Genomic DNA, 27,252 nt, shown 5'->3' on the forward strand with positions numbered 1-27,252 from the left:
GGGAGGCTGCGCGCGCCCTCACCTGCCCCGCGCGCCCGGGCGGAGGAGGCGGAGAGGGCGGAGGCGGCGCGGAGGCGCCCGGGAGGGGCCTGCGCCGGCCGGAGCCTCCGCGCAAAGTGAAACTCCGGGAAGTTGCGGGCGCGGGGAGCGTGGCGGCCGCTGCCCGGCGCCCATGGCTCTGAGCAAAGGGCTGCGGCTGCTCCGGCGGCTGGAGGCCGCTGGCGACAGCAGCGTCCTGCTGGAGGCGCGAGGCCGCGGGGACTGCCTGCTCTTCGAAGCCGGCACGGTGGCCACGCTCGGTGAGTGCCTGCGACCTAGGCGCGGGGCCCCGGCTGCGGCCGCGCCTCGCCGTCTCCTGTCGGGGGGCGGGCGGGGGCAGGGGAGGGACGCCCAGGAAACAGGGCTCTGCCCTGCCGAGACTTAGAGACGTGGGCACCTCCTTTCCCCGAGGTGACCAGTCCCGGGCTGGGCGGAGACGTCCGGGCGTGGGGGCCGGGGGCTGGCTTGTTTGAATGGAGTGACCCAGGGGACGCCGAAGAGCAGCTGGTCTGGGCCCAGCCCACGCCGGGCGCGGGGTTCCGTTCGCGGAGAGCCGCCTCTGGCCTTCGGTGCCCAGCGCTGCGCCGGGACTCGGTACAGATTCCCGAGGGTCGGCGCGGGCCGATGGCGGAGCCAGCTGGCCCCCGTGCCTGGCGCTCTAGTCCTTCTGCACCTGTTGAAGAGGCCCTCTGGTGTGCGTTGGCTAGCTCCGGTCCCGGAGACGCTGCGGGATGCCCACAGTGTCCCGTCCTCAGCGAGCTGCTCGGTCCCGGTAGACTCGTTTCAGTGGCTTCCTTCATGGCATCAAGCTGTCTCATGCTGGGTCTTCCTCTTCCTGCCGATGGCGCCTTTGCCTCATACAGATACTTGGCAGAGAGGCGTCGGTGCCGCAAAGTACAGAATTTGGAGGCAGGTACACTTTCTGACGACGCCACCTTCAGGGAGGGTGTTTTGGAGTTATAGGCCAAGACGGTATGTTTCATATGGGGCTTCAGGGAGTCTTTAGACTGGCATTGTGCCAAGGGCTTGAGAGACAATCTCCTTTATTTTTATAATTCTGCAAAAGAGCTGTCATTATCCCCATATTACAGATAAGTAAACTGAGGCCTGAAGAGGCTAAGAAACTTGCTCGCCCAAGGTGGCACATCTCTACCTGACCCCTGTGTGGCTATTCTGGAATCACCGACCCCTGGTCCCGTGTGTTGTGGCTAACGTTCGCCACGAAGGGGAACGGAACACCAAAGTCAGCGGAACAGGGTTAAGGTGTTAGAACCTTAAGCTTGACCACTGGAGAATAGGCTTCCAGCTGGTGTCCAGCTGCTGCATGGTCCCTTGGTCGTAGCCGAGCAGAGGGTGGGCACTTGTCCCTTAGGTGGCGGGTGGCTGACGCACTCACTTCCACACTTTGTAAACGTCTCCAGTCTTTTGTTCACATTTGTATGCGTTGGTTCTTCAGTTAGGGTCTACGTCTTAGAAAGACCATCTCTGCTGGTTCCACTTCCCGAATAATTTCCTTAGCAAACAGTTACGGGCTTGTTTTCCATCACTCGGTTTCTGAAAGGTCTCCAGTTTTTGTGAGAACCGCAAGCGGGCAGCAAATGGTGGATTAAATTATTATCAGGTTATTCCAACTTGTGCTCGGTCCTGAAAAGTCCAAGTTTGCTCATTTGCTAAGGTCTTGGGAGAAAACCACAGAGATTTCCGTTTCATTTAGAGGTCTGCTCCACACTGCATTACCAGAGCCGAGAGATTACTTTCACGAACAAAACCTTTGCTTCATCAAAGAGATTAAGATATCCCTCAACTGGATTACAGCGCTAAGGCAGATTCATACACCATTCAGTTCCTTCGAAGCCACTGGGAGAAAGAGACTTCTCAAAAGTGAAGATTTACAAGTGGTTTAGGGAAGTAATGTCCTGCGTATTTTCAACCGGGAGATGAAGCTGGGGCTGAGATTCGCGTACGTTACATTGGTGGTGACAGCACAGTAATGAAAGGGCTCCCGTGCCACCCCCATTTGTCACCTAACCTAGCGTTCAGGCCGTGCCACCCCCATTTGTCACCTAACCTAGCGTTCAGATTTTGGTAGACCTGGGGCTGAACACTTCATTTTTAAACGTCCATTTTTTGAATTAAGTACAACTGTTTTTTAAAAGCAGCTGTAGCATTTGGTGGTATCGCTGGTCGTGAGGAGGACTGTAAGGGCCTCCGTTAATAAAGTTGTCATCTCAGACTCTTAAAGGGCCCTAAACACGCCCGGTCAGCCAGGATGGCTCTCAGCTGGAAACCTCTGTCTGTTCCAAAGGCCTTGCTTTTTTGCTTGCCTTTCCTCGACAAGGTAAAGAATGCTTTCATTTCCCTGCCCCCAGAAGGTAGCAATTTCTGCTTTTGTGTGGGACAGTACACCTGTGGCCTCCTGCATAGCTGGCAGCGGAATCCTGACTGGTCACGCTTTTTGTGAGGGTCAAGGTTAGGGGCAGTTTCCTTTTTCACTTTGGCTGTGGTTCCCCGGGATGGGTCTCCGCAGTGAGGAGCGAGGGGCCAGGGAGACTTTAGTGGAGGGTTTCGTTCTACGTGGGTAGTGTCTTTTCCCGGCCATGAGTGGTCCTACGTCCTGCCCAGTCTGTGGCAAATGCATGGTGTGGCTGCTTTTATGGGAGCAGCGGGAGACCTGGCAAGGGTGGAGAGGAGGATGACATCCAGCCCCTAGTAAGCACAGCTCTTCAAGGCACATTGAACCCCATAAGGATTCCAACTTGAGAAGGCCTCCCCGTGGAAGGGCTCACCTGGAATTGCTTCGTGTTTTCAGGCAACGCCTGGATATGGCCAGGGGCTTGAATTGGGCTGTGAGTTCGGGAGAAACAAATGATCCCTGATTGGTGGTGGACTGCTGGTTCCCACCCTTCTGTGCCAACCTACCAGCTCATCTAGCCAGCCAGCCAGCAGGAGGGCTGCTGGAGGAATACTTCCCAATTCTGCCGTAAAAGAATTCGCTGGAGAATCTATCTTTAATGTGGATCAGTGGGAACAGGAGTTCCAGAGGTAGAAAAGCCACACACATTGGCACCCATTTCCGAGGTTTTTGGAGTTTTCCCAGTGACCTGGACGACTAGCAGAGGCTTCTCAGGTGTAGGTGAAAAGCCAGTGTGCAGCCATTCCCTGTGGCCTCCAACCCCACAGTGAGGGGACAGAAGTGTCCTGTGTGCCCATCGGGACAAAACGTACTTGCTGTCCTAGTGTCTGTGCTTTAGACTTAGTGTGGGCAAGATGAAGGGGAATCGCCTATTGTTCATGGAAGTTACCCACCTCCGGAGCCAGCACGGATGTTCCAGAGTTCAGTGTTCTCCCAGCAGCCCCCCAGGAGGGGCGGCCTGGGGCGTTTGCACCTGCATTTGTGAGCTAGCACAACCCCACCCACCCCGGCCTGCTGTTGAGCAGGCAGTGGGGGCGGAGAGTGGGAGGAGGGTTGGGAGACTTCATTAAAGAGTGAGTGTCCCTGAACTAATCACTCTGAGCTCCTGGGGGAACGTTTCTCTGTAAACACCGGGCCTGGGGTTTCCCAGCCTCTGTGTTTACACAGAGGCCAGGCCGGAGTGTGGTGCTTTGTTTGAACGGGAGCTGTGCAAGGCTTCCTCTGAACGGTTGCCTTGGTCCCTTTCCCTGGCTTTGTGGCCCGGATTTATTTGGTCAGTGACTTGAAGTTTGACCTGTTTGAGAGAGTCACATGAGTGGCCAGTCTGTCATTTCTCCTGGGCCAAGACTGAAGCACAGGCTGGCCGGCTGGGTGCTCCAGGTCCTGACTTGGGACAACAGCCACGGTGGCCTGGTGGCCTCCAGGGCTCCAGTTCGAATCCTTCCTTTTGGGGGTTTGTTCAGCATGGCCTTCACAAAAATGAAGACTGTGCTAGTGTGGGCTTCTGCCTATGGTTTTGCTAACTCGCTGGTGGGAATGTGATTTCCAGTCTTGCTGGGGTTCTTTGGGGGGCTTTAACCTTTAATTGTGAAAATTTAAAAACGTGCACAAAAACGGAAGCAAAGGTGAATTCTCAGGTACCTGTCACTCAGCCTTCATAATCATCAATACATTCTGTATCTCCTACCCACGCCCATATTTTTTTTTATGAAAAATAAATCTCCTAAAATTTAGTTGGTTCCATGCCAAACAAGATTGCTATTTGGCTTGGCCCCTCCCCCACCGTCTTGCATTTGTGTGTGTAAGTCAACATTTGTTTGACAGATTTCAGTGTGACCAATAGCAGCAGTGGTGGTGAAAACTGATTCTGAGATTCTGGCCAAGACACAGTTTTGAGAGCAAAGTGCTCGCATGGGAAGAGTAAACTGCAGCCTGGAAGGGTGGGCTGTCTCCTCCTAGGGGGTGACATTGATGGGCTCAGGGGAGACAGTCCGCGTCTCTCACCAGAATGAGCAGTGGGGCAGAGGGCCGTGTCCACCTGCCATTTGTGCTCCCCCATCTGGACCACATTCCAGGACACAGGGGCCGTCTGCTCCGGCCCCGGGGAGGGGGTGTGGCGAGGGTCCTGGTGTGGGAGGGACTGGACACACACCGGTTGGGGTGTCCTCAGGTGTGTGCACGAGGCCCCTGCCAGGATGGGTGGAGCCAGGAGAGCCGAGGTCCGTGGAAAGATACTGGGGTGGGATGGGGGCGGCTCCCCACACCAGCCGCATTCTGGGCCTGGTGCTCCCATTCGTCATGGGGTGTGCTTCTCAAACTAAGAGGCTAGAACTGTCAGGCAGATAGAACGGACTGGCCTCATCCGAAGATCTCGAGCGTGAGTGGGGCGTGGTCCCCGAGCGTGTGTGCTTGGGGCCCTGCAGGAATGCATCTTCCTGGTCCTGTTTGCTTGTTCTGGGGGGCCTCTGCCAAGTGGGTGGATTTATTGTGCTTGGCACCCGACTCGGACGCTGGGCGCCTGCCATGGGCCTGGTACTGTGCCCCGGCTGGAAGGCCAGGTGCGTTCAGCCATGTCCCGAGGAGGCGCAGGCAGCCCTCCTGGCGTAGGAAGCTGGCGGGTTACCATTTGCTTGTGCAGCTTCCTGTCTCAAAAATGACTTGGGGTGGGGGATGGTTCACTTCGAGCGTGGAGGGCCGGCAGCTCCTTCCCGTGGCCCAGTTCATGGCAGCGATTCCAAAGCACGGATGCCAGACTTAATTCAGGCAGTTTCTTGAGGATGTGGGACTCCTCCGGAGAGGCTTCTATAATGTCTTGGGAGCTGGCACTTAATTCTATTCCTGCATCTGTGCCTCTTCGGCGCCGCCTCCTCCCTCTCAGATGCTGGGACGTGGCCGGCCGGCCCTCCTGGAGCTCCTAGAGCTCCCGAAACCCCCGGAGTCGTGGTCCAGCCCGAGGGCCAGCCGCTGTGCTCTACTCTCCAACTCCGATTCTTCCTCGTGGGTTTTCAACAAAACCATGCCCTCCCTGAGATCGGGGCCTCATCTTCTGCCTCTTCTGCTCCGTGACAAGATCTAAGGTGACGGTCAGGGCAAAACAGGCGGTAAGAAATGACAGGGGACTTTCTCGTGTCCTTTAAAGTGGTGTGAGGTGACATGGAGCAGGACATGAGTGCTGGTGTGGGATGTGAGGAGTGGGGTGGGGGGAGGGCAGGGTGTCCACAGCTGATGCTCACTCAGACCCAGGGCGGGACTGGGCTGGTCCAGACCTAAGCCGAGCCGCTCCGCGGGCCGCTGCCTTTTTGTGTTTCGCCTGTGTTGACTTGTTACGGGTTGGTGATAGTGGTCTCCACGAAGAAACAGCTACTTGCCTGTCCTCGCGTCTGACCCTGGAAGGCAGCAATACCACCCCACTCCCTCCACCTGCTCATTCTCCCCCGTCTTGTGCAGCAGAGATGGAACCTGAATTCTGGCTCTGGCTGCTCATGGTTTTTGGGCTTTTTTTTAAATCTTGGGGGAATACAGTTAATCCTTCCAGACCTCAGCTCCTAATCTGAAAACAAATGAAAGATAACCTGTATTGTCTTTCTACTGAGATTCCTTGTGGCTTAAAAAAAAAGCTTAAACACTAAGCATAAGCAAATAAGACACACCGCTCCTTCACACACCTAGTTAAAATTATAAGGATTAAGAAGTGCAAAGTGGCAGTTCCGGAGTAGTCACGGGGACATCAGTACAGCGTCGGGCACAGAGTGAGCGGTGCCGCGTGACTGCGTGGAGTCGGATGGCTGTCAGGTGTCTCGGAGTGATCACCTAGAAAGCTGGACGAATGTCTGTGCACCTGCGACTAATGGAATATGGCGCATCAACTGTAATTGAAAAATGAGAAATTGTTAAAATTAAAAAAGTGTCACGGATGCACACACACGTGCACACACACACGATTGTAAGCTAGCCAGATATTTGAGTGTTAGGAGAAATTATCTGGCACACAAAATCCAAGATGGCGCAGATCAGAGTCTGAGCTTAGCCCAGGAATCTGACGCTCTACATTTTTTAGTGGCTACTTTGTGAATCAATTAAAATGCATGAGAATATCTGTCCTTCACTTGGCTTCTTCCTTATAACCAGCAAAAAAATAAATAAATAAAATTAAAAAGTTGTAACAATTTAAGTTTAAATTAGGAACACAAAGTACGGTATTTATTAAGATATCATAAACTATGCTAGTTCAGTAGCTCATTTAGCTGACTCCTATTAATATCCGTTGCGATTCCTAACTACCTATCATCATATTGCGTAACTTTTCTTTTTTTGATAATCTGGCCTGGAGCAGAGAGTTTGTGTGTCTGGGAGCACGCAGTCTTTTCTTAGCTGCCTGTGTCACTGACTGTGGCCACGTGACCTTGGCGTCAGCGTGAATCTTGTCCGTGGGGGACAAATACCGTGTGCTGGAAAAGTCTCTTTATGCAGAGGACACAGTTCCCCGCAGCTCCTGCTGCCGGATTTAGCAACTGAGGTCAGGCCGGGCGGAGCTGGGTCCTGCTGGCAGCCAGGAGTGAGCAGGCGCTGTCACACGAGCGGTGGCCCAGTGGAGCAGTGACACTCGTGCCCCAGCCTGTCGCAGCAGCAGCGGGCTCCTTTGGTGTGGATAAAGAAAGGAATATTGGGAAGCGAGGGCTGGAAATAACTTGCCACCTGCCCCGGCTGAGCCAGGCCCTCCTACCGACGTCCCCCTGCCGTGTGTCTGCTTGTCTTTTCACGGGACCACAGGTGGAGGGGGGAGCCCTTGAACCCCCAGGGAGGAGCAGAGCTCAGACACACCTTCCTGAGTAACGGGAGGACCAGCAATGGAGCGGCAACACTGGAATTCCATGTTGAAAGTTTTCATCTCTTAAGTGGACAGATGGAATTTTCTCTTTCTCATTTTCAAGGGCTCCTTGCCGCTTCCTCCAGACGGACTACAAAACAGTGTTTTGGGGTAAGGACTGAGAGATTTTATCTGGTGGTATAAATTGATTTTAATCAGAACTCTATCTACCTACCTATCATCTGTTTCAGTTTTGCTGATCACTGACAGGGGAAGAGGCATGGTTTTCATAAGGGTGTTAAAAAGATTGAAGATGCCAAAGACCCCAGGGAGCCTGTGATGGGGACGCCGGGCAAGGTCCGGGCCTGGGTGCCAGGTTGGGGGCTCCACCCAGCTCGCTCTCTCTCTTTCTCTCTATCTCTCTCTCTTTGTGTGCGTGCATGTGTGTGTGTGTGTGTGTGTGTGAACTGCCTTTTCCAGCCCCGCCCCTGCTTTCCAGGCTCTAACTGTGGGTCTGAATCTGTCCAGAGGGGGCACTTTTTCCTAATTCCCCATGTGGGCTGGAGGCTGCCCTGGAGAAAGTCATTTGGTAAAGGCTTTTTTCTAACGTGTGTGGTAGTAATAAAATTTCCAGTCCAACCGCAGAACCAGCGTTCCTACCTCTGCCGCGTAGGAACCAGGCGTACGGAGGGAGAAACAGCAATGAGAAGCCTCTGCCCCCAGCGGGGTGGCTCTGGCCAGTGGGGCTTCGGGGTCTGTGTCCTGGCTTCCGCAGCACCCACCCCCTCTAGGCATCTGGTTCAATTTGCTGATGGAAAAATGAGGTTACGGAGAGCCTGTTAGAATTTTGTCTAAGAGAGAGCACGTACCCAGGAGGCAGGCTTGAGGTGTGATGCTGCGTAGAGAAGGTGGGAGCTTTAGGAGAAGAACTGTGTGGTGTTAGTTTGGTCACCACCTTTGTCCGTTATTATGTGGCTTCTGTCTCCCCTGCCCCGAACACTGTCGAACCTTTCGGGTACAGGTGATAAGAGTTGTACACTCAGAAAATGCAGGAGAGAGATCCCAGAGTAGCCACACTGCAGTGATGCCACGTCTGACACTTCAGGAGATGGATGGACGGACAGATGGACAGACACACGTGTGCACACACGGCAGCGAGGGCAGGCAGGGGAAATGACGCAGGGGAGATGTGGATGGCTGCTGGAGCTGGGTGACAGGTGTTCGGTTGTCCATTAGACACAGCGAATTAATAAGCCGGCTGCTCTGCCACCACAATAGATACGACCTGATGGGTTTCCCCCCAAAGCCACCAGTAGTCAGAGTCTGTGACGGGGAAAAAGGCTCCGCTCCCGGGGACAGCAGTTTCTGGGAAAGAACACAACCAAACACATAAGGCCTGAAAGAAGAAAGATACAAAAATTTACTGAAGCACCAAAAAAGTGGAAAAGTATACCGTATTTTGGGGATAGGAACATCAACAATGTAAGTGCATTAGTTCTCCAATGAATCTACACAGGCACATATCTGAGTAAAGTCCAATTAAATTCCAGTCAACAGGAGTTTGAGCTAAAACTTAATGGGCTGATTTTAAAGTATATCTGGGGCTCTCCCCACCCCCCACTTAAATGTATTATTAAAGTATTTTGGTTCATGGTGGCCCATATGATGGGGCAGAGCTTAGGACAAGGATGGCCAGGCACCCTGATCCTGCCACCTTCCTCAGCCCCAGGCAACCCACCAGCCAGTCCTGACCACTCTCCTCCAAAACAGGCCCTGGCCCAGTAGCTCAGTTGGTTAGAGCATTGACCTGATATGCCAAGGTTGCAGATTCAATCCCCAGTCAGGGCACATACAAAAATCAAGCAATGAATGCATCAGTAAGTGGAACAGCAAATCAAGGTTTCTCTCTCTTTCTTTCTTTCTCTCTCTCTTTCCTCTCCTTTCTCTCTCTCTCTAGAGATAGATCAATTAATTTAAAAAATTGGTTTCCCTCCCTCTCTCTTCCTATCTAGCTATGAAATGTAAATATAAATGTAAAATGTAAAAACCACGACCTGCTCTCTCTCAGACGGGCAGTCACCACCCACGCCTGGCGCATGCCCCTGCTCCCACACAGTGCCTGCCCAAGCCGGCACAGCCTCCATCGCCGCCCTGGCTCTTTCTCCTGCCTCCCGGCCTGCATTTCCTGGGCTGACTCCCCTGCATAACCACCCCCCACAGTGCTTTTCCCCCAGACCTCTGCCTGGCCTCCTCCCCTCATTTGGGCCATCCTCACAGGACTAGCCCGGGGCCTGCTCGCCCCAGCTGTATCTCTTCCATCACCTGTTTCCTTGTCTTCATAGCAGGTGTCACCTGAATCACCTTCTCTATTTGCTAGCACTGTCTGTTGCTGGTGAGAATGCAGGCTCCTCAGAGCAGGATGCTGTGGGTTGTTGGTGTCCCCATTAAGATTCGCTGAAGTCTTAAACCCTAGTAGCAGAGTGTGACTTTATCTAGAAAGAGGGTCTTGGCAGACCTACTTGAGATGCAAATTAGGATAAGGCCCTACCAGAGTTGGGTGAGCCCTTCATCCACCAGGGCACACAGGCTGGAAGAGAAGGGGGTGCTCCCAGGGGGCCACCAATTCTGTTTCCAGATCTTCAATCTGATTATGTGGGTGTGTTCATTCCGTGAAAATTCATGGAGCTGGACTCTTAGAGTTTGTTCATTTTCCTATATATGTTATACTACATTTTAAAAAACGGGCAGGGGTTTTTCTTGTATGACTTCTAAGTTCTACGCTTTGCTTAGAAAGGCTTTTCATACCATGCATCTGTGAAAGCTTCTCCTGTATTTTCTTCCAATACTCCTAGAGCTGGCTTTCTTACCTTTAACTCTTACACACCTCCAGAGTTTATTCTACTGCACGGTATGATGTAGGGCTTTTTCCATTCCACAGGAGAATCTGACATCTGTTGAACTCTCTAGATGACTCTGCTTAGCGTAAAAATGACCTCAACTGGTTTGCTCCTGGAGAGGGAAGGACCATGAGTGAATTAATGAAAAGACCCTGATGAGGACAGGGGACACCAGGCTTAGTGCTTCCCGAAGTGGGACAACTCTGGGACCTGGGCATGCCCCAGGTGAACCCTGGAGTCTAATACCTTTGGGGTCTTTGTAGGGATACGGGTTCCCGTGGGCACGGGCCTTTAAGCCAGGATGAGCTAGTCATCAACACAGCCATTCCCCAAAGAAAAGGTACAAATGGCCGGGACAGGCGAGCCCGCCCTGCCGGCAGCTCTGCCTCACACTGTAATCGGTGCTCGATGGGTGAACGAGGATCTTAGTTCTTTTGCTCCATTTTCCTGCCATCTCCTGTGATTCAGGCGGGGAGGCACCAGGTAACAAACAGTGCCCTCTCTTAGGCACCCCTCCCTCCTGGCCCCACAGCTCTGCCCTTATACCTGTCCCACTCCCCTTGGGCTGACCCCTCTCCCAGGGCTCACCTGGGCCTCTGGTGCACCGGCTCCCTGGGCCAGCCCCTCAGGCTTCGGGACAGCCCAGACCTGCCTTCTCCTGCTCAGGTTCCTGCCCACCAGCCTGCTCAGTGCTGGGAACGGGGAACCGGGGGCAGGGCTCCGGAGGGGCAGGACCAGGAGTGTCAAGGACCAAAGCATCCTTCTCTGCTTCTTCTGTCTTCTGAGTCCCTCAGAACCTCCATCCAGAGACCTCTGCAGCCTACTGAGACCTAGTCTGTGGACGCCCAGACCCACCACTGTTCACTCCCTCGCACCCTCTCTGCCCTCCTTATGTCACTCAGCTCCTGGTCCGTGGGGGCTGGCCCTCCCTGCACGGTCAGTCTCCGCTCTTTTTGCACTGTGCTCTCCTCAGTGCTCGAGGGGCAGGGCCCCAGCCGCAGCAACCCCACTGCCCTCTGCTCCACACACGTGCCCACGATGCTGAATGTGGCTGAGAACACATGGGCTTGTCTGTGGCGGCCCCATAAAGCGTTCGCAGTGCAGCCGGGTGATCTGACTACATTGGCCTGGTCACATGTCTCCACTGCTGTCCAGGAGGACTGCTTACAGCCGTCAGGGCCGGCCCCTCCCAGCTAAGGATTCCACTTCCTATTCCACTGAGAATGGGTGGGCGGATACAGAGAACTTGCACCAGCCCCATCACCTCGTCTGTTTGCCCTGTGCTGGTGGGCACCACCTGCCTCCGTCACAGCCCATGGCCTCCCGGGTGATCCCACCTTCCCACTGGGTCCCGTCCTGTCTCACTGTGAAGACTTGGTTCCTGCAGTTTCCCCCTTTCCTTCCAGCCTAGGTCATTCCCGCATTACACGCACAGGCTGTTGTAAATGCACAAACAATTGTATCTTATGTTAAGAAACCCACTCTGAACCCCAATCCCCACCTCCTTCCCTCCTTCCCCCCTTCCCCGTGGGGGCTGGGGCATGCAGGCATGCCGTCTCCACTCTCCCCCATCCTGTGCTCCCCTGATGCAGGGCCAGCCAGGCCACGGTCCCTGCCAGTCCCCTGAAGCCCTTCACCACCTGCCAGTTCTGAGCGGGGCTGACTGCCATCCCGCAGTGATTATGCCCCCTTCCTGCTTCTTCTCCAGGTCCTGTCCCTGCCTTTCTGCCGTTTCCCCAGGGCCTAGAGCAACGCAGCCGCCAGCACACGGCAGGCATCTGGAAGCCTTGCCGAGTGAAGGAACTGGAGTGTGAGAGGGTGACTTCCCCTCCCCCGCTCTCCCCCCTCCACGCATGTAGCGTAAGAAGATAATGTACGAGTCACACCACATGACTTCTGAAGGGGCGTGTGTGTGTGTGTGCGTGCAGTGCACACGCATGGAAATAGGGCTTCCGTGGGAGGAAGGTCACACAGAGGCCAGGTTGTGGCAGAGCTGGGTGGGGCCTGCAGCTGGCGGGAGAACCTGAGTGAGGAAGAGGAAAGGGGAAAAGTGCCCGGGACAGGTGTCTGTCTGGTCCCTTGGCGAAGAAGCCAGGGAAGAAGCCGGAGCGGAACCTCCAGCACCAGCCCAGGCCTGGACCTACCTTGTTAGTCACTGGGAGCGAACCGCAGGGCTTGCGGCAGGAGGAAGGGACGCTCCCGGCCTTGGTCCAGCAGGCGTCCCCTGTGGGGCAGGAAGAGACTGGGCCCAGGAGTAGACACAGGCCATGCACGACCCATTGCCCACGAGGATCTATCCTCGCCCCCCGCCTGGGTCTAAAAAGAGCAGCGTGTGCACACCTGAGGAGAGAGGTATTTTTATGCTTCATCCTTATTCCCCACAGCTCCCGGCCCTAAGCTGTAAGGAACTGCTGACTGAGGCTCGGGTCCCCGTGCCAGGTCCCTGGTCAGCCAGAAGCACATTCAGCACTGTATCAGTGCCGAATTAAGACCTCGATTTCCTCTTTCTAAGGGGTGAGAAAAGCTGTAAAGGCTCCGTGTCCAGCTCTGCACTCAAGCCCTGTTGTCCAAGCCGCCGGCCAGCTCCTTCAGCCCAGTAACCTCAGCCGCCGCTGACCTCGGAACCGGGTGGGGGTGCCCCGCAGATGTTTTTCCAGCTGTGGCCACAGGAGAGGATACATTTCCCCCCTTATTTTCTCTGGCTGGGTTGTGCACAGCAGCGCAGCTTGGTGGGAGGCAGTGCATTTGCTTAGGTAATGCTTTTCTGGGGACCCCCTCCCCCTGGCTCTTCTGTGTGGCCTGGACATTTCGGGGAGGGAGGGAGGCAGGAGGTGGGAGGGCTGGGAAGTTTCCTCACAGGCTGACGTGTCAGCCCCGTTGGCTTTTGTCTTGGCTCTGCAGCTTCTGTTTCAGACTGCTGTTTGGGTTTCCACCGTGCTTAGCAACGCCCCAGCAGCCGCTGTCCCCCCAGGAAAACCATTGTCTCTCTGAAGAGCTGCTTTAGCTCCCAACTGATAACTTGGGAAGGAGCAGCCCCCAGCCGGTGGTAGCTGAGCTCAGAGTGAGCACATGACGGGGACAGTGACCTTGATCTGGATGATTCTAGCCTCTCGAGAGCGGCTAGAATCAGAACCCTGAAATACAAGAGGGTGGTTTAATATTCTGTACAAGAATGCAGCCACGAATGGTACCTCAGTCTTGGGCCGTCTGCATTGTTAACTTGACCTACTTGTTTTTCTGACCTGTGGGCTGGGTTTTGCTGGAATTTCCTTATAGTGTGTTACTGTGGAAACTTTGATAAAAGAAAAAGAAGAAAATATAAAGAAAGAAGCACGTGTGGTTGGTGTGAGTAGTAATCTGGGCTGGCTGTCTGCCAACCAGGAACTTGGCCTGTGGGCCCTGGGGGTTGGGAAGCAGGCTCGGGCCACCTTGGGGACAGGGTGTCTGACCACAGCACTGTCCTGGGAACCAGAATCCATGGCCAAGCTGGCTCTGCTCTGAGGCAGGACACTGGTCCCCCTGTAGGCCACTCAAGTGGGGGCTGATTCTTTTCCACTTCACTTGGCCCACTGGGCCCAGGGCTGGGATGTGTGTCTCCTGAGCCCCTCTGCACCCTGTCCAGACCCTCTCCTTCCCTCCTCCATAACAGCACTCAACTTTGATCTCATGCACGGCACCCCCCAGGGGGGTCTTTGTAGGCCCCTCTAAACATCCAAATGGCCATCGCCCCTCCGGGACCCAGGATGGGGCCACAGCTTGCTGGCAGGGCGTGGTGGGGCGTGGGGTGGGGGGCACTCTCCAGAAGCGTCCTCACAGCAGCCCTGTAAGTCCACATGCAATCTGGAGATCCCCCGGCACGCTCCCTCGCACGGAGTGGTTCTTCTTGGTCCAGATCTTCTACCAGTCGGGTCTGTTTTTATCATTAGTCATGTTGTCTAATAACATGGACAACTCTTACCAGGTTACCAGGGAAACAGGGCTAGAAAGGGAGCCTAAGGTCAAACTCTCTGGCAGGCGGCGTTAAGCCTTTGCCCACACGTATCAAGGAACCAGGTCACCCACTGCCCTCCTCAAACTACTGGTTCCTTGGAGATTTGACCTTCCCCCTCGGTCAGTCTCCGCAGTGCCAAGTCCCGCCCTTGCAATTGGTGCCTTCCAGCGTCCTGGTGATCCTTCTGACGACCTTGGCCTTGGGCTCCCTGACCTTCCCTCTTCCAGGGAGTGTGTCTGCCACCCTGGCTCAGCTACTCACTGCACAGCCACCCTCAGTGTCAATGTCCCTGCCTCCATCTTCCACCTCGGTCTTCTCAGCTCCTCCCTCAGTGCCCCCATTCCAGCCCCCCTTGCCCTTCCTGGGGCTGCAGTCCCTTGAACCCTTCCCTCTGCACAGTCCTCCCCTGCCCCGCGCCTCCCCTCCCTGCTCACCCCCTCCCCTGGCCTCGCACCCTCCCACCCTCCCCTGCTCTGCCCTTGCATGGTTCTGCTCACCAGGTGCAACCGCAGTTAGCGGTTTCTGGAAGCTGCCCGGTCTCTGGCACTTCATGGTCCCTAAGTCCGGGCGGGCCCTTCAATTGCTTCTGCATTCAGCTCACTCTCCCACCATCCCCACAGCTAGTTTTTCCCACCTTCCCTCCTCTCCCGCTGCCACCACTATTTCTCCCCTTGCCCCCACCTTCCTTCCCCTCCCCCTTTCTCTTAGCTGGTAGAGCTGCTGCTCCTTGCATGGAGAAAGTGGAAGCAAGCAGGAGAGAATTTCCACAGTTACCCTCCCACCCGCATCTGTCCCTTCTCTCCCATTAGTTGTGGACAGGCTGTGTGAGTTTTGGGTGAGGCCCCCCCACCGCCGCCCTCCCCCCACATGGGTGCTGACCCACTTCGTGCAAGGCATGGCTCCAGCGGAGCTGCCTCAATCCTGCTGTGGCAGCCTTTCCCTCTCCTGGATCATGTCTGCCCTCCGCCCTTGTGCAAGCTGGGGGTTAGCCCCCATCTTAGAGAAGGCTTTTGACCTCACTGACCTCTCCACAACCTCCCCATTTCTCTCCTCTACACGCACACACACACAGACATGCACACACATGCACACACATGCATACACACAGAATTGTCTCTACTCACCGACCCCACTTTCTCTCTCCCTCTTCATTATAGTTTGGCTCCTCAGCTTCACTGAAACCACTCCTCAGTGGCTCGCCAAGCCCTAACTAAAGTGACAAGCACTCACTTTGTCACAGGACACAGGGCAGCGTCACACCCCACTGACTCCTCCTGCCTCCCTGACATGCTTCCGCCCCCCGGCTTGCAGGACACCATGCACTCCTGGATTTCTGACATCTTTTTGGCAATGTCTCTTCAGCCTCCCTGGCCTGTGACCACACTGTCCCCTGCCCTCCCTGTGGTGACCTGCCCCAGTCCCAGGAGGTATTTAGCTGGGGACATCCAGGCTGTGTCTTCAGCTGGCCTTCTTTGCAGGACTCCAGGCCAGCGCTGTCCCCGATTTCTCCATGGGTGCCCGCAGCTACATCACTGGCTTGTCCAGCCTCAGCTCCCACTGCTCTACCCAGACCTGTCCTGTTCGTCCTCACCATCGTGGGTGACAGCCACTCATCCTTTCAGGGGTTCAGGAGACAGACTTGGCATTGTCCTTGAACCCTGTCTTTCCCTCCTATCCCACATCCATCTACCACAGGTCCTTGGGTTCTGCTTTCAAAACGTGCAGATATTTAATGGTGTTAAAAAATTATGCTTAAGTTTTTTTAGGTGTGATAATGATATTGAGGTTATGTGTTTAAAAAGAACCCTGCCCTGGCCGGGCAGCTCAGTTAGTTATAACGTCACCCTGATACGCCAAGGTTGTGGGTTCGATCCCTGGTCAGTGCCCATACAAGAAGCAACCAATGAATGAATAAATAAGTGGAACAACATTCAGCATTTCTCTGTGTCAGTAAAAATACATATATATATATATATCAATAAAAAGAACACTTACCTTTTGGAGATTCTTACTGAAATATTTGTAGTGGAAGAGATGTGAGGTCAGGGGTTTACTTAGAATAATCTGAGGCAGTAATTCTCACCAAGAAGACTCAATAAAACACAGATTTCCGGGTCTCAAGCCCAGAGTCTCTGAGTCAGCTCGGCTGGGATGGGCCTGCTCATTTGTGTTTCTAGTGCTGGGTGAGGCTTACTGTCCGAGGGCCTCGTGCTGAGGCCCAGGGGTGCTCAGGGGTGGGAGACTGGGTGGGGCCCGAGCTGATGCTGGAGCTGGTGGGTGCGTGGTGTGTGGGCGCATAGGGCCTATCACACGCACGGCGCTTTCCTTCAGAGATTTCCATAATGAAAGTGTGTTTCCAGACTCTGGCGGTTCTCCACACCTCCGCTGCCACCACAGTGGTCTCCTTGCTGTTTCCTTGGACCCCTCTGGGGTCTGTTTTTAATACAGCAGCCAAAGGGACCCCAAAACCCTGCACGGGCCCCCTCACCCCCAGGGAAGTCCCAAGTCCTTTTATGACCTAGAAAGCTGTTTATAGTGTGTCCCCACTCCGAGTCCTCTGTGAGACACACTTCTCTTCTCTGTTTCTGGAAAGCGTCTGCCCCAGGATCTTTGCACGTGTTCTGTTGGGCCTACAGTGCTCCCAAATCTTTACCCAGCCTTCTCTCTCACCTCCTTCTGGTCTGCATTCAGGTCGCCGTTGTGCGGAGGCCTTCTCGAACCATAAAACTTCACACACACGCACACACAGACACACCCCACACCCTGCACCCCACTTCATCCCCCCCGCCTTGCTCACTTCCCCTCCTTAGCTCATTTCACTGTCTATGTTGTACTTACCGACCTTGTCTGTCCGCCCTGGCAGGGGGCTCACTCGGTACCTGGCGCTGAGTAGGCCCCACCGCTCCGCTGCCTTTGTGAGGGGCCTCGGCTGTGCCCCACTCCAGGGTCCCACCACTGTCACCCATCCACGGCACATGTCCCCACTTTGCCGCAGCCCCGTGCCTGCCTCGCTGACTCTGGTGTGCTTGGGCTGCTGCCTGATTGGCTCACTGCTGGATCCCGGTGCCCAGCCCCGGTAGGCTCCCACGTGCGTGCTCAAGAATGAAAAGTGGCATCCCAGGGCCAAGACGTGGGTGAGGAAGAGGAGGGGAGGGTAGACATGAGGCCTTTCCTTAGCAAGCTGGAGGATCTTGGCCAATGGCAAGGGAAGCAAAACCATTCTCACAGGAAGTGCAACAAAGGTGTGGAAGGCAGGAATGTTCTTTTCCGAAACCGAGGCTGTAAGCAGGGACGGAAGTTGCAAATGGGCCGGCCAGGCGCAGTCTGCAGAGGTGTGTGTGCCGCCCACACGGTGCCTGAAATAAGCTCGGGCTGCTTGTCACACTGAAAAACCAGGATGGCCTATTTCTCTTGAGAAACTGGAGGCCTGCCGGCACTGGGCTGGCATGCCGGCCGGGGGCAGCTGGCTGGAACTGACCCACTGCAGCCCCACCTGGGGGTATGTCCTTTGTTACCCACGACCCCCCCACAGCACTGTCATTCACTCCTTACCTGTTCGGTGCTTTCAGATACTTGATTTGGAAGCTCTTTTTTTTTCCTAAGATTTTATTTATTTATTTTTAGAGAGAGGAAGGGAGAAAGGAGAGAAACATCAATGTGTGGTTGCCTCTCTAGCGCCCCCTACTGGGGACCTGGCCTGCAACCCACACCAGCCAGGCTGGAAGCTTTTTTTTTGAAGAACAAAAGGGATTTCTCCTTCCTTCAGACCTAATGAGGAAATAGAGTTGTTTGGGACCAACAGGGGTTGTGGGTGGTTTGGGGACAGGTTATCTGGGAGGCCGGGCCTGGGGGAGTGTGGGGATCTGTATCACAGGAGGCGGTTAGAAGGAACCTCGGAGCCCTGGCTGGTGTGGCTCAGTGGATTGAGTGCCAGCCTGCAAACCAAAGGGTCATCAGTTCGATTCCCATCAGGGCACATGCCTGGGTTGTGAGCCAGGACCCCAGTAGGGGGTGTGCGAGAGGCAACCACACATTGATGTTTCTCTCCCTCTCTTTCTCCCTCCCTGCCCCTCTGTCTGAAAATAAGTAAATAAATAAAATCTTTAAAAACAAAAAAGAAGAAGGAGCCTTGGAGAGGAAGACATCGAGAAAAGAAAAGCAGCTGCCTGCAGAGACGGCTTGCAGGGGAGTCTGGGCTTTGAAAGGACTGGGTCACCGGTGAAAACATTACTGAGTGTTAAGGGTTCGAATGTGTCCCCAACATCACACGTTGAAGTCCCAGCTCCCCATACCTAAGCATGTGACCTAATTGGGAAATAGGGTCACTGGAGGTGCAGTTAGTAGGGGGGGGTCATGCTGGAGCAGTGGGACTTCGACTCCAATGGGACAGCTGTTCTTATGAGAAGAGGGGGACATGGATGCACGCGGAGGAGGTGGCCGTGTGGCAGTGGAGGCAGAGGCCGGAAGCCGGTACGAGGCAGGGGGCCCAGCCCTGCGCACCCAGGCTTCGCACGCTTGCTTTCACACCGAGGCCCCCCAGGACTGTGAGATGATCATCGTCGCTTTGAGAAACCTGGTTTGTGGTGGGACACCGAATGTTCTCACAGGAGGATCACGGCCCCCGACCTCCGAGGTCCCCACGGGGTGTGAGTCGTCCCAGGGAGAGTCAGGCGGGAGGATGTTTATGTCAGGGAGTCCAGGTTCACAGGCTTTGAGCGGGGCCAGGCGGCTCCGAGGTGGGGTGCTCTTTTGTTTTTAAACAGGAAGATGAAAAACCTTTTTCCCCGTGTTCGTTGCCTGTTGCTGGTGACGCTCGCGCTTGCCGTCTAAGCCCCAGCGGGGCAAGCGGTCAGTGTGGTTTCCAGCCTCTCCTGGTGGTCACGTCCCACGTCCGAAGTGTGGGTCTGACCATAGCCCCGGGCCGACCGGTTTCCTTCTGTTCTGTTGGGTGCACAAAATCCTCTTGTTTCACGGTGACCTACCCGGTGATTCTAGCTTCAGGGCTCTCTTGGGAGGTGTTGTAAAGCCCCTGGAGTCGAAATACATATTTTGTGAGTGTCGGAATTACTCTCTTGCATTTACCCCCTTGTCTGCTGCGCTGAGGCCGGGGACCTGCCCGCGGCCCCTGTGGACAGGGAAACGCCACGCAGGGCCTTGTACGTGGCGTGCCGGAGGGGCACCCGCCTCCACCTGTGAGGTGGGGGTTTCACAGGACTTACCTGTCCTCCAGCAGGGAGCGGGCCTGTGGCCAGGGGGACTCCCTAGACACCTAGCAGTGCTGGCCCCTTAACAGGGGGCCTGTCGTTGCCTCTGCTCAGAGGGCGTTGTTCACCTCGGTGTCTAGGAGTGGATGCGAGGGCCAGAGAGGATGCCTTCCCCCTCGCTGTGACCACTGTGGAGGCAGGACCCCTGAGGGCTTGCAGGAGCGTGTGGGGTCTGTCCGTGGGCCCTGCGGCCATCCACGTCCTAAGCCGCAGCTCCTGGGAATGGTCCCTTACCTGGTAAAAAGGACTTCGCCACTGTGCTTAAGTGAATTAAGGGCCTAGAGCTGGGGAGGTTATCCCGTGTGGTGTGGGTGGGCACAGAGTACTCACAAGGGGCCTTAAAAGATGGGGAGGGAGGCAGGAGGGAGAGAATCAGATGTGAAGGGGGAGCGACCAGAACACCTCAGTGGCTGGCTTTGGAGAGGGCGGGGGACCAGCAGCCGGCGTGGCCCGCAGAAGCTAGACAGGGCCGGGGATGGATGCTCTCCTAGGGCTTCCGGAAGGAACACAGTCCTGTGGACACCTTGACTTTAACCCCGTGAGACCCATTTCTGTAAGGCCATGGATGTGTGCTGTTCTGAGCCATGGACTCCGGGGTCATTGGTTACAGCAGCGGTCAGAGACTACAGCTATTCCGCTGCCCCGCTGCTCCGAGGCTGGAGTGGACGGAGTGGGCGGGACTGTGGCCTCCCAGTCCTTTTCATAATTATCTGTAGGTTTCTCTGCCCCCACTCCACCCCCCCAAAAAACCCAATCAGAAAAATTCACGTGAGTATTGGGTAGAAATGTAATTTATTAAACTTGTTCTTAACCTTTCTGGTGTCACCAACCTGAGATTCTGATGAAAACTGTGGACCTAGCCCCACGAAATTACACATCTGGAAACATGAGCACAAAACTTTAGGGATGACGCAGATTCTCCCCAAAGCCCTGTGTGCGGCTGCCGGGTGTCCCGGCGCTCCCTGTCACCCCAGAAGAAGGGCCTTTGTAGTCGGTGAATGCCATGGAAACGAGGTGACTGCCTCCTGGGAAGTCTCCGCGTGGCATTTGCCAGGCCCCGTGTGAGGATCTGCCCATGTTTCTAGTTTGTTCCGTGCACTGGGAGGCACACCCCGAGAAGGGGTCTAAAGCCTGCCCCTGGAATCGCCAGCGGAGGCCTCCTTCTGTCGGCTTTGCTTCCACACCAGCCTGTGACTTGCCCTGGGCTTCAAGGGCAACTGCCGACCTGGGGGGCGCTCTACTCATGCAGCGTGCCTTGGGGTTCACTGTTCAGGGCCCGGGGCATCTAGGGACCGTCTTCTGCTCAGGTTAGCAGGTCCTTGGGGCCTGCAGTGAGCACTGCAGAATAAAGCCTCCAGGGACATCCTTAGGAGCGGACTCAGCGGTAACGATGTCTCATTTGTGTTTCTGAGCATGTGGACTGTGGCGCAGGTGACAAGCTCAGGTCCCGGGTACCTGCTTCCAGCTGGAACCCAGTGCCTCCCACCAGCCGGGGTGCCCCTCACCCTCTCCAGCCCCCAGGAAGTGGTGGGCGCTTCCAGAGAGCGAAGCTCTCCGTGGGGAGAGCAGAATCTCGGCTGCCTGGGGATTCGCTGATTATGAAACCCTCACCCGCGTTCCTGGGGGCCGGGCCATTGTCTCTGCGTTTTCTTTTCCGAGTGGGTGGGGAGCCGTTGGAAGGCTGCGGTGCGTGAACTCCGAAGGGGGACTCAGGCTGACGGTGTCTGTGATGTGTTTGTCCCCCAGCCCCGGAGGAGAAGGAGGTCATCAGAGGCCAGTACGGGAAGCTCACGGACGCTTACGGCTGCCTGGGGGAGCTCAGGCTGAAATCCGGTGAGTATCCCCTCCCTCGGAGCCTCCTCTGTCAGAACGCCTGCCAGCTTGTGCTGGTTTGGAAGGACTGCCAGATTCAGGCGTTGTGTTTTAACTGTGAGGATCTTGTAAATGTTTGTTTTGTTGAGCCTGCTCCTCCATGCCGGCAAGGTCAAGGTGAGTGCAGACTGATTCTCACCTGTCTACGTTGCTTCTGGCCTTGGGTGCAAAGAAAGCTCACCTTTGTTTGCCTATCAGCACCCCAGCATCAGTGACGGGCAGGGGGCGGTCTGCCCGGGGGTTGTCATTTACAAGGGACCTGTCCTCTAGGACGGGTGGATGCCGCAAGTCCCAGGCCCCTTGGACAGTCTGGGCATGTGTGTGAGGGAGGGGCCTGGGCACTGTTGGAGAGGAAAGAAAAGCCACCGGCACCTGGAGTGGTGGGGGGAGGGGGAACCTAGAGGAAAGGAAAGTGCATCACAAAACCCACCTGGTCTAACTGGAAAAGGCAGAGAGCTCACAGGAACACGTGGGCTTCCTTGCTCAGGATGAGCTCGAGGAGCCAAGCCGTCAGCCAGGCTGTTCTTGGGGGTGGCACCTCCCCCTGGTGCCACCCTGTCCTCCCCTCTGTCTCAACCGGCTAATCTGTGTGGGTCCCGCCCAGTGTCAGCCGAGAGGCATGGGGCCAAGACCAGAGCGGGTGGTACTGGATTCTCAGTCCCACGGGGAAGGGTTGTGAGCTGGCCGCATTCGGGCACAGTGACTGAGCCCGGCCATCTCCACTGCTGTTCTCAGGGACGGAGGACAGTGGAAGCGGCCAGAACAGCGCCAGTGCTGGCCCTGGCTTTTCGGGGTCTGTTATGGGGTGAAGTTTCCTGCACTATGTTGACAACATGGATGATTTCTAAACAGCACTTAGGAAAAGCACTCAGTCCCCACACAGCAGGGCATGTGTGTTAAATGTCCGTTTTGTGCCAAGGGCTACGTACAGGTCACCTTACTCAATCCTGCAGAAGATAAGCAGTGTAAGACCCCATGTTGCAGGAAAGGAAACAGGCCCAGAGGGGTAAAGTCACTGGCCTGAAGAAGCCCAGCCAGGCAGGCTTCCAGCCCAGCTCTAGCTGCCTCCAAACGCTTGCTGTTTCCAAGAAAACGTGCTGCCTGCCGAGGTTTTTCTATGGGATGCCTCTCCACCCCCTCCGCGGTGATCTTGCCAAGGTTATGAAAAATTCCTGTGGCCCTGGCCTCAATGGGGATGACGTGAGGATGGCAGGTAGCCTCACACGGCGCTCCACCTGGGCGAGGCCCTGTGTAAGTGTCGTAACCGTGAACTCAGCCCTCCCAGCAGCCCGGGAGGTCAGTGCTTTGGCTGCTCCCTCTACAGACTCGGAGACCGCGGGAAGCTTACTGCTGGGAGTGATTGGCAGCGTTTTCCTTGTACGTAATTAAATGATCCATTTTACATTAGAAGGGGTCCTGGATTCAGGGCAGTGCCATAACTTGCCCAAGGTCAGGCAGTTCTTAAGCAGCGACTCAGGTTTCATGCTGTCTGGCCACAGGGGCTGACTTCCACCTCCAGGCCTCTCTGTCCAAAAAAAAAAAAAAGGCGGAAGGAAGGCTGAGCATGCCCACCCCGTCCCAGGGGAAGCACTTTTTCCTGGGCGGTCATCCAAGGTCAGCTATAGGAAATGCATCCCAACCAGGAAGGGGGATAGCCCCCAGAAGAACATTGTCACCACAAGCTTGGGTGCCTGCAGGGTGCTTGGCCTAGGGGCAGCGTCCCCTGGCCAAGGGGTGGAGAGAAGTGACCAACTCCTGGGGCTGCCTAGTCAAGGCCCTCTTCCTTCCCTTCCTGCAGCCGGCAGCCTGCCTGTCCCTGCACTGAGGAGGGAGGGGACGCAGCCTCAGGGGGCCCGGGAAACTGACTAGCTGAGGAGGGCCTCAGGGTGCCGGCCCCCATTTCTGATGGCCTCTGAATGCCCCCAGGCCCACCTGCCAGGGTCTCCATCCAGGACAGACCCAGGGCGTTGGGTGGGGATGAGGTTGGCCTTTGGAATGTAGGAAAGACTTGGCTTTTTCACCCCTTTTCTGACCGTGACCTGGGGTGTCTGGGGCCGGGGCGGGGCGGGGGGGGGGGGGGGCGGCTGGGCCTCAGCATCCACTTGTTCGGATCTGCGTTGGTTGCAGTGAGGAGCACGTGGCTTTGACTTGATTTCCTTTCCCCCCTGCAAGCCCCTAACCCCAGACTGGATCTGTTCACTTTGCTTTTGCTTTGTTCTGTTTTTCTTCACCTGCTCAGGGTGTTGGCAAGCACGGAGCATAATTCGCCTTCTGGTAGCCACCAGGACGACCCTCCTGGGGGGTGGGGGCTGGGGAGGTGGCCTCCCCTTTGACTTTTTAGGCAACGGGGCTCCCTACAGAGAAAGAGAACTTCCCTCAGGCTCTACCTTGGGGCAGGTGGTTCCGTTTCCTCCCACGCACATGAAAATAGCCTTTTCTGTTGGAAGGGAAGGAAATGCATGAAAATTGCATGAAAGCTTTACTCACCTCAGGTTCCTAGGTGTTCATGGGGAGCTCACAGTCCCACCTTCCTCCCTGAAATGCCAGCTGGAGGGGGCGGAACCCCACAGTCAGCAGGGCAGCTGGGTTTCCCAGGGTCCACACAGAGCAGAGCACAGAAGGTAGGAGTGTAGCAGCGACAAGAATTTGTCCCAGATGTCAGAGGTTTGACTTGCTTCTAACCTAAGCGCTTGAGGCCTCCCTGTTGCACAGCCTCACGGCCGAATACATCGAGGTCTGTAAGGCATTGTGTCTCCGGGACTGTGCAGTGCACAGCCTGTGGGGCAGCATGGCAGCCCTGTCCCCTGTCCCCTGCCCCCAGACAGCCCTCCCGGCTCCAGCCCCAGCTGCACAACAGGCTGGCCCCTGAGTTCCTCTGCTCTCCCGAGGGCTGTTGGCCCTCCTGTAAAACCAGGAAAACCCTCATCTCTGTCTTACACTGTTCCTAAGAGGTTTCCGCGACAGAACAGGCACTGAGTGGGAGGGGCCGGCCGGCAGAGGGGTTCCTCTGGGAGAACTGGGTGTGGGGTCAAGGGCGCAGGCCGAGTACCCGTGCAGCCTTGACTCCTGATGAAAATGCGCAGGCTCGCTGAGTTCACTTCTCTGGGCTGTCCCTTCAGAAGGCAAAGTCTGGAGAGGGGAGTTTGACAGTCTTTTGAGATTCAGGGTATGCAGTGTTCTCTGGCCAGTCTCTGATGCACTGGCCTTCATCAGTCTCAGAATAACTTATTTTAATACCTATACCTTGCCCTGGGTGGTGTAGCTCAGTGGATTGAGTGCCGGCCTGCAAACCAAAGGGTCACCAGTTCAATTCCCAGTCGGGGCACATGCCTGGGTTGTGGGCCAGGTCCCTAGTTGGGGGTGTGCGAGACACAACCACACATTGATGTTTCAACCCCTCTCTTTCCTATTCCGTTCTCTTCTCTCTAGAAATAAATAAGTAAAAATCTTAAAAAAAAAAAAACAAAAAAACTATACCCAGTGGTATGCTGGCAAACACTTGACATCCAGCTCTCTAGGGAATGTCCATGGTGTAACCACACCGACCCTGGATGATTGCCGTCTCCCAGTCGGCGCGGGACAACGTATGCACAGCTGGCTGTCATGAGCTGCGCAAGCAGCCAGCACAGCAAGGCGGCATAGCCCGCTCTCCTGGTCTAGGACGAGGAGGTGAGAGAGCCACCTGAGATGGTGCCACCTGGCTATGAAGGCACTAGAATTCTGAGCATGTTAGTGTGGGGTGGGAGAGGGGGCTCCAGGAGCCCCTGGCCAAAGCTCCTCCCTTCCCAGTGGGACAACACAGAGTCCCAGACTCCCTTGTTTACAGATGTAAACTGGAGAGTGTGTGTGAGCAGGAAGATAGATCAGGCGGTCCCTGCGCAGCCCAGGGTTGGGGGGGGGGGGGGCGGGAACCTGGCTGGGGAGAGAAGCAGAGCTGAGCAAACACGGAGAAATGCCAGCACAGGGAGGCAGTGCTCAGGGAAGACACACCCAGCATTGTCCCCAAACAAATGGCATTGTGTCTGCGGCAACCCAGTGCCAGCCCTCCCCTGCCGCGTGGCAGATGGCCACAGCTAGATAAGACACGACCCTGCCACTGCAGGACTCGGGCAGTGGGGCCGCGTCGATCCAGAGGTGGGTTTTGAAGACAGCCCTCTCGAAGGGAAGGATTTGTACGTTGATACTGAGGTTTGGGAGTTGGTTTTTTTTCACTGTTGTAAAATACACAGGAGCTAAACTTTAGAATTTAACCACATTAAGTGTACAGTTCAGTGGCATGAAGGACATTCACACTGTTGGGCAGTGTCCACCTGCAGAGAGTGTCACCTTCCCAGACTGAGACTCGGCCCGCAAAACGCTAGGTGCTGAGGTCATCCGTTCTCCACCCTGCGCGTCCGGGCTGCAGCTGGAGTTATCTGTGCTGGGTGCCTCCTGTCCTCTGAAGGGGTGTGCATGGGTGTGCCTGTGTGTACATGTGTGAGAGAGTGTGTGTTTCTGGTGTGTCTTTGGCCTGTGACCCATTGCTTGTGCTCCCCACCACCCCACCTGGCTCTGGCTAGCACCCTGTGGCCTGGTGTGGCGGCGCTTTGGCCAGAGCCCCGGAACCAGAGTGTTTGAGCTAAAAGGACATGGAGACCATCTGGTGTCCCCCACTTGAGGCCCAGAGAGCTGGGAGACCTGCCTAGGTGGCTCAGGCCATTGCAGGTGTCAGAGCTCCAAGCCCCGTCTTCTGCGGCCAGGCCAAGTGTGAGCTTGTCTGTCCCTCCCTACAAGACCCTTGCTGGTCTCAAGCCCCTGGACACAGCCCTCCCCAGGCCCGGTTCACTTCTCGCTGGTGAGAAAACTGGCCCTGCCCGACTGTTGTGAAAACAAAGCCTGGCCCCTGGCTCCAGGCAAGCATCGGAGGGGCCTGCTCACACACCTGCGCAGGCGGGTCCCACTGGCCTCACCCTTCTCCCCTAGAGACACCTCTGGGGGGACACGGCCAATACCACCCTGACAGGTGGGCCCAGGGGCAGCAACGCCCCACAGCCTGGTGCGAGGCTCAGACCAGGACCCTTCCCTCCCTTCAGAACCTCTCTGTGCCTGTGTCTCCCTTTGTGTAAAATGGGGCAGAAACGTCACCTCCCCCAGGGTGCTGGGAGGAAGGTAGGGGCCAAGCACTGGGAGCACTACTCTGTGAGCCAGCTGTCATCAAAGCGCCCTCCCCCCAGGCTCCCACGTGACTCTTACCCAGCCGCCCCTCTCCCAGGGCTCAGCCCAGTGCTCCATGGGGGCGGCACTCTCCTTTGTTCTTGCTCATTTGAAGAGCCCTGTTGGCCTGCCTGCAGCTGCCCGTCCCAAGCCCTCCCCCACCTCGACCACACCCTGCCCAGGAAGTGCCCACTGTCTTCACAGCAGCCTGGGACTCTGGCCAGGGACTCAGTTCCCCACACAGAGGCTGGGAGGACTCGGATGCAGAGACGGAAAGTAAAATTCTGCATGCCTCTCCTCGCACCCACGGCCTTCAGAGTCTAATCTTAGGGCTGGAAGCCTGGGGCACAGGGGCTGTCCTCCAGGCTCTGAGGGGACTGTCCCGGACTCTGCTTTCCCTGCGCTGCGTCTACTGGGTGAGGCAGACGGGCTGCCTGGGTGTCGGTCCTAGCCCAGGCTTGGGAATAGTGGCATGTGAGGGGCTGTCATGTGAGGACGTCAAGTCCACGCAAACCCACCTGTCTTCCGGAAATGACGCCTGTTCTACTTGAGAAACTCACACCCTGACCCCTGTCACCGTCTGCAGCTTAGATGTGCTTTTAGAACGGTCTCCTGACCACGGACTGGCGAGGTGGGGTGTGGACCCTGACCCTGTGGGACTCCCGCCCCCGCCACAGCAGTAGGCAGTGGTGACTTATTTATCAATAATGAAAGAATAACAAAAAACAGACATGACCTGACCCGGCAGTACTCTCCTTCCTGTTAAGTGTGAGGAG

The 27,252-nt window shown here is 56.0% G+C and overlaps 1 protein-coding gene and 1 long non-coding RNA gene across 20 annotated transcripts in view; one reads left to right on the forward strand and one right to left on the reverse strand.

Annotated features, from left to right (window-relative positions):
- SYNJ2 (synaptojanin 2) overlaps positions 1 to 27,252 on the forward strand; it is an 84,424-nt gene continuing 57,172 nt past the window's right edge. For 3 of the 14 annotated variants that reach the window (XM_053913486.2, XM_053913492.2, XM_053913498.2), the window contains exons 1-2: positions 13 to 299; positions 21,158 to 21,244. In XM_053913486.2, coding sequence (XP_053769461.1) covers positions 173 to 299; positions 21,158 to 21,244 — 214 coding nt within the window. In that variant the 5' untranslated portion in view covers positions 13 to 172. Of the gene's footprint in view, positions 300 to 7,304; positions 7,431 to 21,157; positions 21,245 to 27,252 lie in introns of those variants that run through there. The other 11 variants (XM_053913487.2, XM_053913503.2, XM_053913485.2 and 8 more) reach the window with 8 other exon arrangements.
- On the reverse strand, positions 6,625 to 15,437 carry LOC112297144 (uncharacterized). Of its 6 annotated transcripts, none has more exons than XR_006654258.2 (4): positions 15,272 to 15,437; positions 12,301 to 12,380; positions 10,127 to 10,268; positions 6,625 to 8,655 (listed from the first exon to the last, which is right to left on the reverse strand). It is a non-coding gene; the product is annotated as an uncharacterized lncRNA (long non-coding RNA). The 6 variants fall into 6 exon arrangements; XR_006654257.2 differs by having other exon boundaries at positions 12,301 to 12,496; XR_006654255.2 differs by lacking the exon at positions 15,272 to 15,437 and having other exon boundaries at positions 6,625 to 7,410; positions 7,920 to 8,655; positions 12,301 to 12,701.

The sequence above is a fragment of the Desmodus rotundus genome, chromosome 11 (genome assembly GCF_022682495.2).
Source record: "Desmodus rotundus isolate HL8 chromosome 11, HLdesRot8A.1, whole genome shotgun sequence".
Taxonomy (NCBI): domain Eukaryota; kingdom Metazoa; phylum Chordata; class Mammalia; order Chiroptera; family Phyllostomidae; genus Desmodus; species Desmodus rotundus.